The 10,268-nt window shown below is 37.6% G+C and overlaps 1 protein-coding gene across 3 annotated transcripts; it reads right to left on the bottom strand.

The window, feature by feature from the left end:
* Positions 1 to 1,673: 1,673 nt before the first annotated feature.
* On the bottom strand, positions 1,674 to 8,636 carry siae (sialic acid acetylesterase). 3 transcript variants are annotated; one of them, XM_027135923.2, is made up of 10 exons: positions 8,520 to 8,636; positions 8,127 to 8,288; positions 7,712 to 7,866; positions 7,458 to 7,596; positions 6,357 to 6,564; positions 4,696 to 4,787; positions 4,486 to 4,619; positions 3,952 to 4,103; positions 3,194 to 3,380; positions 1,674 to 3,097 (listed from the first exon to the last, which is right to left on the bottom strand). In XM_027135923.2, the coding sequence occupies exons 1-10, from the start codon at positions 8,566 to 8,568 to the stop codon at positions 2,852 to 2,854; spliced, it is 1,524 nt and encodes a 507-aa protein (XP_026991724.1). In that variant the 5' UTR covers positions 8,569 to 8,636; the 3' UTR covers positions 1,674 to 2,851. The 3 variants fall into 3 exon arrangements, with proteins under 3 accessions (XP_026991724.1, XP_026991802.1, XP_026991886.1); XM_027136001.2 differs by having other exon boundaries at positions 8,524 to 8,623; XM_027136085.2 differs by lacking the exon at positions 8,520 to 8,636 and adding an exon at positions 8,366 to 8,419.
* Positions 8,637 to 10,268: the final 1,632 nt, after the last annotated feature.

Raw genomic sequence — 10,268 nt, 5'->3', positions numbered from 1 at the left:
AGTGCACATTGTTTGGTCTTCTTGGACTTAGTCCAGCGCTGCTTGCTGTAAATAGACTGTAAGTCAGAGAGCTCAGTGAGGATGGCATGCTCAGCTGATTGCACAACCCGCTAGAGAGAGAGAGCTCTTCTATCCTACTTGGTACTGTTCCCATTCCAGGTGGTAGCCTATGAACCTATGCAGGTGTAAAGGTTCCTTAGCACAATAGTGTAGTTTAGTTCAGAAGTCTCTTAAGCATCTAAGGTGATAAAGGTGCTGACGGACTCACCAGGGTGTGCCATAACATGACCTGCATGATGTGAACATTTAGGTATTTCTGAGCACACCCCTTTGGAATAAACATTGGTTTCATTACCAGCCTCTCTCTCTCTCTCTCTCTCTCTCTCTCTCTCTCTCTCTCTCTCTCTCTCTCTCTCTCACTCTCTCAGTGTTTTCCCTTGAAGATGAAAAACTGCAGCTTTTAAAATAAATGCAAAAATGCAACTTGCATAACTCTCATTCGGAAGACTCTCTCATGACATAAAACTTAAAAGATCAGCTTTATCTCAAAGCGCTGACACAGACTGAAGTTTTCTTTCATAACGGTTAAGTAAACATCTTACAGAATGCTTCACCAGAGCAATATTTCTTGTTAAATGCAACCGATAATTTTTCAGCTTGAATCCTGACCAACAGACAGACCAAGTCATAGATGCTTTTTATAGTAAATGAAGGTAAATTAATTTTTATTATAAGTAATCAGATGCAAGAATTTAACACTGCTCTGGTATGATACTAGGGTTAACACACGTTTTTGTAAACCTTTGTACTGTAGGAAACGTTTCCTATTAAAAAGATTTCAGCAACTGTTCAATGATTTCCAAAAAGTTTTTTATATTTTATGATTAAAAGAAGTTTCTTTGCTTTTTCTTCAGAGGTCACATGCTGTACAACCTGTCCAGCCCAGGAGGGGCCAGTTTTAATGCACTGCTGCGGTGGGATTTGCATTATTTGTAAGCACATTATGAACATCCTGTCCAAAACGCATGTCAGCAAATGTGTGAATGCTTTGTGGTCTGGGAGCATGAAAACAACAAGGTGAGACCAGACAGTCTATGAGAGTGGTTTAAGCAGAGCACAAACACAAAGCTAAATCATACAGAACTGTGTACCTATGAGCAGGAGGATCATTTGAGGAGCTAATGGTGGACTGAAAAAGGACCCAGAGGAGAGCATGATTCTCAACAATGAATCTAGTTTTACTTGTAAAATCATCTGGTTCTTGAAAAGAGAGATGAAGTGCACAAATTTCATTAATAGTGATGTCATTCTGGTCTGATTCTTTTTATGGAATCTCCATGAATATTTCAAGATTATTTGTACGGGATCTTACCCAGTTTTCATGCAGGACTGAACAAGACCACGTACAAGCTCCCGCTCTAAAGTGCATGTCAGTTTAATCTGCAGGGTTGGCTATAAATCACAGGAGATCCTGTTGTACAGTCCTCCGCGTCATTATGGTCACTCAGGAGGAGTTCCTAGGACACGATTCCCTCACCTTTGCTCAGTATTTAGATTTCTGTCTGGGGAGTAATAGGGTCTCACTGGATGTACAGTACATAATCTCTGCCCTAACTTAAAGCTCGAGAGTACGGAACTGTGTACGATAAAAAAAAACAACAACACAGAGTCGATCTCTTTGGCAACTCATCACTTTATTTTTATTTGTTCATCAGTGTGAAAAGCAAGCCAACATGATTTGTTGTCAGGTGTTTATGAATCATAAGAAGATTACATTTAATTGCTTTTATAAACATATATTTTAGCAACAAATTATATTTATACGTTTATTCATTTTAAAACAAAATTACGATTTTATATTTACAATATTAATATTTGCATTTTATAACCTTTTGAAAATTCACAGACATGTAAACTTGCCATAATGTGTTGACAATATTCCCACCTGCTGGATAATCATGGAGTAGCAGCTTAGACACCTAAAGTGCATTATTTATTTTTTATTTTTTGGATTTTTCAAACTTTATGATGTCGTGACCTCGATTTGGTAGCTTATGACTTCATAAACTTGTTTGTAAACTGTCAGCTGAATGGAAAAGTTGTTTCTAAATAAAGAGGGTTGGACATGTTTAGTTCAATGCTTGTCATCTTGTCTTTCATATATTACTATATTTTAAAATAATTTGTTACATCGTATTAAATTTTTGAGTAAAGAGGATAAAAGCATGTTCCTTCTCCCTTCTGCACCGTGTTTCACATTGGTGGTCTACACGCTAAAACCCCCCATCTTAAACATTTCTACACAAGAGAAATCTGACAATAATGGAGACAAGCTACACATAGATGACCTTTATCAGCACAGTGCACCCATATGATTGACTTGATTATGTGCTTTGATTATTAACTCATCTCTGAATACTGAACTTTCACAGCATAAATACTTTTGGAATGAAATCGCTGACTCTGAATACAGGTTATTACACACAGCCATATTTTGTATTAGTACATGATGAAAATATTTTTCATTTCTTTCGTCTCAAATTTCTTTCCGTTTTTATCTTTTACCTGCTACTTTTTCGGTCAGTGCTCGTCATGCCAATTCCTACCCACTAGATTTTCAAATCAGAATTAATTCATTAATTTAAACTGAGCTCTCAGGCAGTTCTCGAGTTTGAACTCAAAACCCTCTCTGTATCTTAATCCCTGAAGGACTATCTGCAGAAAAATTTTTAGCACTGACCAAGACATGCATTATTGTGATATTGACAGCGGTTTATCATGCAGCATCTTAAAAGCATTTGATTTCTTTCACATAATATATATGCGGAGAAAGAGATTTTATTGCGTGTAATCAGCTCAGTGTTTTTAACGGGTTAAAAATGAACAGTGATGCAGGTAAGATTCCGTCTGCGCTGTAGATGGGACATGCTTTAAAAGCGCACGGCCAGTCACGCCAAGCGTAACGTAAAGCGGTTACATTGCCAAGCGGACACTTAGCTATCGATAGCAGGACGTAATCTCTTCCCGTTTTCTTCATTGGGACAGGAATCCATCGCGAATCGGAGTTACACTGTGTCTTCTCCTCTGCGCAGCAGATCTGTTGTTGAGGCAACACACAGGGTATCAGATGATAAAAAATGACTTATGAATTAAAATCATACATAATGCTGAATAACACAATTCAAAGTTGTACCTCAAAAATGTCACTGGAAAGCGTAACTCTGATTTTTTGGTCATAAGTGATGTTTATGGTGGTGTTCTCAATCAGGACCTGGCTGGGAAAAGGACCCTGGAAGTTCACCCCTGTTTCCTCATAAGCTACAGCACGCGCACCCAGCACCAGCCTGTATGCCACATCCTGTTTATACTGTGGGTGAATGCTGCAAACACATACGCACACACAATTTTGCTGAAAATTGTTTCCTGTTCTTCTTTTAAGAGCGTATAATACACCAACAAGACATAAGATTCCCCTTTTAAAGATGTTAGGAGATCACAGAATAATTATTACATATACAAAAAACACTATATACAATCAAAGATGCACAGTATGTGTGTATACTTATCTATAAACACAAAAACACACATCCACAGATAGATAGATAGATTAGATTAGATAGATTAGATAGATAGATAGATAGATAGATAGATAGATAGATAGATAGATAGATAGATAAATACTTTATTGATACTGGAGGAAATGTAGAGAAAAAAATAAAATGATCACAACATTGTATACATCCCCCACAGCATGTGCAAATTAAGTACATTTATTTAATAATTAAATAAGTATATTTAATTATTTTTTAAATATGAAATATAAAATTTACAAAATATGCAGCAAGTATAGACAATTAAATACAGATGAAAAACTAAAAAATGAAGGCACTCCTCAGTTTGTATGTATCCACCCTGCCATGGCTTAGAGATGTACAAACACACATACAGTACCTGCCAAAGGGTGAAGATTTGTCTGGCAAGTCCACAGCAACAGCCATAAAAGTTTTCTTCATGCGCTTATTTGGAACAAAGCCGTAGTCTGCTGTCTGGTGCCATCTAATCTGTTGGAAACCATCGTGTGTGTCATTGCTATAGGTGCTCAGCTGGAAAGAGAAAAGTCGAGTTTAACATCAGAAGTTGAAAACATTTATAATGCTGTTTTTTTGTTAGACCCTGTTCCTGTTTATAGCATGACACATTTAAGGAATATGGCAGATGCCCAATGTCTTTTTTAATATTTTGGCAGCTTGGTGGACCTGGTATTCAAGCTCACAACCTTCCTATCAGTAGTCGAAGCTGTTGCCATTTTTTTTAGTCATATCCTGAGTTTAATCCTGAGGAATCATAGCTTAGATGAAGATGTGAGAATACATTATTCTAATACGGACATTATCCTAAATCACATCTTTCTATAGAAATGCAGCTTTTAACATTGCAGTGGTTTACAGCTAATAATCAAAGCTACCGTATAATTCCGCATGGTACCTGTACAAATCCAAACGGAAAATCTTGTGCCGTCTGGCCACATGAGCCTTCGCGGAACGCCATCCTCCAGTCATCAATCATTGCTGGGAAAGTGCATGAGTACTTGTTCTGGTTGTACTGGGCATTGGCTTCACCTGAGAAACAGCAGGGCAAAGCTAAGCCATGACACAATTTATTATATGGTGTGCTTCTTTGCATGAGAATCAATACCTTGGTACCATATGGCTCCTTTGATTGTCATGTTGAGCAGAGGGTGGATCATGGAATTCCATAACACTGTACTTTTCCACTCTCTCAGATCACTTCACAGTGGACAGAATAATTAAGAATTAGCAAAATATACTACTACCATATTAGCCACTCTCTTAACCTTAAAACTGTTATTCACCAATCCTTATAAATAAATGGGAAAGAAACAAACGGAGCAATGAAACATAAAAACAATAATAAAACAAAAATCTTTATAAGGTTGTCAGTGTACATCAAAAAATCACAGCTGCACAAACTTAGCTCAGCTGTTAGCTTAGCCATTAACATGAGACCCCACAGGTCAGATTATGCTCATGTCTTTTTTAGAATCTAGTATTTTTTTTTCAAAAACTGAGCACTTTATTATTTATGCAAATGAGATCTGCCTGAATAGATTTGCATACATTTACATATTTAAAAAAAAAATAACTATCTTGTGTATTAGTTCAAACATTTATTTAATTCTGGGGAATCATCACAGCAATATGTTGGTGTAAAATTGTGTATTTATCGTTGAGTCCATTCTATATACAATGGACTATTATCTACTATCTTTAATATAATCGACTGTTATTCTATATTATATTAAAATAAAAAGAAAATATTATAAAATAAATGATATTTCTCTAAAGTTGGGGGAAATCCTTCAATAATAACCTGCTAATTTGGGACAGGATTAATTAAATTTTATTAAATTTCATGAAAGAAGGAAATTTATATTTTTGGTTGTGAAAAAAAAAGTTTTAAAGGAAATTCTCACATATAAAATAAAAGTAGATTTAAATTTAAAATTGAAGTTTAAAGTGGTGCAGACAGTGAAATGAACATGTTCTCTGATGAGATTTGTTGAATAAAATACATATAACAGATGCAATCCACACACCTGTAAAGAACCACAACACCTCTATTAAAATCAATTCCGTCTGTAGTAGTTTGCCCAAAGCCGGGCTCACACTGTGTGAATCGTCCACGATTTGATCGTCTGAGGCAAATTTTAAAAATCCTAAAAGATTTCTATAATCCTGTAGTCTAGGGTAAAATCTGTAGTCTTTGATGGCTGGTTTGACATGGTTTAATGGCCGTTGCTAGGAGTTTATACCTCCGATGAAGTTCTGGCAGTTACAGCAGATTTCAGACACTTACCCGCAGTGTGACATCACCTACGACGACCATCAAACCAAACCAAAACAACATGAACTAAATTAACGCTACAGATTGTATTTGTTTGTTGCTACCTGCTGTATTAGTGAGAGAATGCGGATCTGAACGGGTCATGGATTCATGAGGTAAAACCTCGAACACAAGTCTTCTTGAACATGTCTGATTTTGACGCGTCTTGAATGTCGTGCATTCTGACATGATGACCACTGGGGTCACTGTGACATGTGGATCATGTTCGTACATTCTGTCAAACAACAATCGTGAAGGATTATGAAAAAATCCCACAGTGTGAGCTCAGATTTAAAAGGTATTTGTAAAACAAAGCACACTGTACTCTATATAATACAAGTCTCTCTGGTAGTCAAACTGAATTTTCGGGGGTTTTTCTTACTCAAGATTTATAGCCTGGTAAATATTATAACACTACTGAAAACCCATACGGAAAAACACCATAAACTTACTTAGTGTATGATGATAAACTTAAATTCTTGGTAGATTCCTTCAGACCACAGCTGTGAAGTGCTCTGACAGAGGACCAAGCTTCTACAGGCGTCCCGCCCCAACACGACTCCACCAACCCGATCGGATAGTTCAGGCTCTTGTAAAGGTAGCGGCCAAACAACCAACACACGGCTGAGAAGTGGGTGAAATCCTTTCCTCCAAGGATCTCTATAATCACAAACACAAAACAGAAAAGAAAGCAGAAAGGTTTTTATCTATTATTGAATTATACAACAACAAATTTACAGCTCAGTGAACCTGAAAATGTATGTTAAAACAAAAGAAATTGTACAGTGAGAGACAAGAACCTATGGACTACACGCAAGCATTTAATACCTATGAGAATCTAATACACACGTACAGTAGGTAAGTATTTATTGTGATGACTGAGAAAACTGTGAAGCATTTTGGGAAACTGGGTGAACTATAATCATATGTAGGTACATCTGTTTTCATGATTCTTACTATGAATCTATTGGAATTAATCTCTAGTCACTTTGTTCTTGGGCATTCTGTTTTAGGTACATAATCAACAACAGGGTGGTAATATATAGCGAGATGCAAAGCAAATCATTTGATCTTCTCTTAAAGCAATTTTTAATTTTTTAACTTAAACATCAGCATTATCTCTGCATTAACACCAGGGACTCCAAACAAGGCTACATAAATGTCTTGTTAAAAAAAAAAAATCCTACAATATCTTTATCAAACAGTTTTACACAAGCTACATATTCTACACAAGCTGATACTATACAAAACGATTTAGTATTAGACCCGGCACATTCGTTTAAACTTATGATTTGCTTTGCAGCTTGAACTATTGTCAGAGCTGTTGGTATAGAAAATGAAGCAACACCTTTCGACCAATCAGATGCGAGAATTCGATTTCCTGTGCAGTGTACTGTACATTTAAGTCTATAGCAACTTTTAGAAACATATGAATGTGATAAGCAACCAGTTCCTGGTTCTAGGATGTTGTTCAGTTTGTTAAAATCTGGAACCTCTTCATCTTGTATCAAGTGTACAAGTATATACAGAATATATAAAGCATATCTAAGTACCTGGTGTAGGACGGGACCATGGAACCCCCACACCTGCAAGGTCAGTCAACTCAACACTGCTCATCTCCAGTGCAGCCTGGAAGACCCTCACATTAGGGAAATTAGTGGCCATGGCAAGCTCCTCTGAGGCATTATAAACCTGTAAGAAGACCAGAATCATGTTTCTCAATGAAAGAATTTACCTTTACCAGTTATTGGCAGTATTCCGAGAGTATGATTTTTCTGTTTAGAGAAAAAGGAGAAGCAGCGGTCACCTGGCTGACTGTGAAAGCCATGTTGCTCTGGCCACCACATAACCAAACATCTCCAAACAGAACGTCTGTGAGTACAATCTTGCTTCCTTTCTGAACAGCAGTCAGATTATATGGACCACCAGCCTGAACCGGATCAAGAATCACCTTCCAAATACCTATACAGAAGTAACCGGTCTTATTATTGTTACCAATTTTAATCCACTTTATATTTATTAGCCTAAAAAACAAAGGTAGCTAATATAACACACGGGTCATCATAGAATAATAACAAAATAAAGACAATTACATTAGTGTTTAATATCGAAAAGCCCTTCATACGTTTTAGATCAGTAAAATAAAACAGATTTAATGTATTTAACGTATTATAGAACAAGAAGTCTAATAAATGTTAACCAGTTGTTGTTTTGTTATTCACCATTGAAGACAGGAATATATTTCACTTGTTTATTTTGTGGTCCTGCTAAATAAATCTCAACCTCAGCCCCGGTTGTGCCATATCCCCACACCACGGCTTTCTCTGGAGCTCTTTGCAGGACCATGTGCTCTCCATAATACGATGCAAAGCGAAATTCATTCCCTGAAAACACAGATGCAAAGATGCAGCTTTCAATAAGTAGGTAATTAAGCATGTGACACCAGGTAGCGCTGCCTTACAGCTCCAGGTGTCTGTGTAGTTTCTACGCAGGTTCCTCAGACCTCAGTTATACACCGACTACACAATGTAACCTAAATACAACGAAGGGGTTTTATACAAAGGAGGTTCAGTCATGTTTAGCCATTAGTTCTACTACAGTATAACATATTTTACCTACTGATAACCCGATTAAAAAGACAGCGAAATACGCCAAAGTCTTCATTGCTATACAAGCCTCAAAACAGGAAGTGATGGAACGCACGAGGCTTACATCACATACCAGTAGGCGGAGCATAGAACAAATCCGGAAGTGCGGCTGTGTTTTTTAATCTGCATGTTTAGTGTTTAATCTGCTCAATCAGAGTGAAACATGTACAGTGACACATGTACAGTGACATATGCAGAGTGAAACATGTACAGTGACACATGCAGAGTGACATATGTACAGTGACACATGCAGAGTGAAACATGTACAGTGACACATGCAGAGTGACACATGTACAGTGACACATGTACAGTGACATATGTACAGTGACACATGCAGAGTGAAACATGTACAGTGACACATGCAGAGTGAAACATGTACAGTGACACATGCAGAGTGAAACATGTACAGTGACATATGTACAGTGACACATGCAGAGTGAAACATGTACAGTGACACATGCAGAGTGACACATGTACAGTGACACATGCAGAGTGACACATGTACAGTGACACATGTACAGTGACACATGTACAGTGACATATGCAGAGTGAAACATGTACAGTGACATATGCAGAGTGAAACATGTACAGTGACACATGCAGAGTGAAACATGTACAGTGACATATGTACAGTGACATATGCAGAGTGAAACATGTACAGTGACATATGCAGAGTGAAACATGTACAGTGACACATGCAGAGTGAAACATGTACAGTGACATATGCAGAGTGAAACATGTACAGTGACACATGCAGAGTGAAACATGTACAGTGACACATGCAAAATGACATATGCAGAGTGAAACATGTACAGTGACATATGTACAGTGACACATGCAGAGTGACATATGCAGAGTGAAACATGTACAGTGACACATGCAGAGTGAAACATGTACAGTGACATATGGACAGTGACACATGCAGAGTGAAACATGTACAGTGACATATGTACAGTGACACATGCAGAGTGACATATGCAGAGTGAAACATGTACAGTGACACATGCAGAGTGAAACATGTACAGTGACATATGGACAGTGACACATGCAGAGTGAAACATGTACAGTGACATATGCAGAGTGAAACATGTACAGTGACATATGTACAGTGACACATGCAGAGTGAAACATGTACAGTGACATATGCAGAGTGAAACATGTACAGTGACACATGCAGAGTGACATATGCAGAGTGAAACATGTACAGTGACATATGCAGAGTGAAACATGTACAGTGACACATGCAGAGTGAAACATGTACAGTGACACATGCAGAGTGAAACATGTACAGTGACACATGTACAGTGACACATGTACAGTGACATATGTACAGTGACACATGCAGAGTGAAACATGTACAGTGACATATGTACAGTGACACATGCAGAGTGAAACATGTACAGTGACACATGCAGAGTGACACATGTACAGTGACACATGCAGAGTGACACATGTACAGTGACACATGTACAGTGACACATGTACAGTGACATATGCAGAGTGAAACATGTACAGTGACATATGCAGAGTGAAACATGTACAGTGACACATGCAGAGTGAAACATGTACAGTGACATATGTACAGTGACATATGCAGAGTGAAACATGTACAGTGACATATGCAGAGTGAAACATGTACAGTGACACATGCAGAGTGAAACATGTACAGTGACACATGCAGAGTGACACATGCAGAGTGAAACATGTACAGTGACA

This window comes from Tachysurus fulvidraco, chromosome 13 (assembly GCF_022655615.1).
Source record: "Tachysurus fulvidraco isolate hzauxx_2018 chromosome 13, HZAU_PFXX_2.0, whole genome shotgun sequence".
NCBI lineage: Eukaryota > Metazoa > Chordata > Actinopteri > Siluriformes > Bagridae > Tachysurus > Tachysurus fulvidraco.
This window is presented reverse-complemented; position numbering and strand designations above follow the sequence as displayed.

Coding starts and splice junctions, on each gene's coding strand:
- siae (XM_027135923.2), bottom strand. CDS start 8,568: ATGAAGACTTTGGCGTATTTCGCTGTCTTTTTAATCGGGTTATCAGTA. Junction 7,867..8,126: donor ATATATTCCTGTCTTCAATG/GTGAATAACAAA, acceptor ACTTCTGTATAG/GTATTTGGAAGGTGATTCTT. Junction 4,104..4,485: donor TTCCGTTTGGATTTGTACAG/GTACCATGCGGA, acceptor TTCTCTTTCCAG/CTGAGCACCTATAGCAATGA.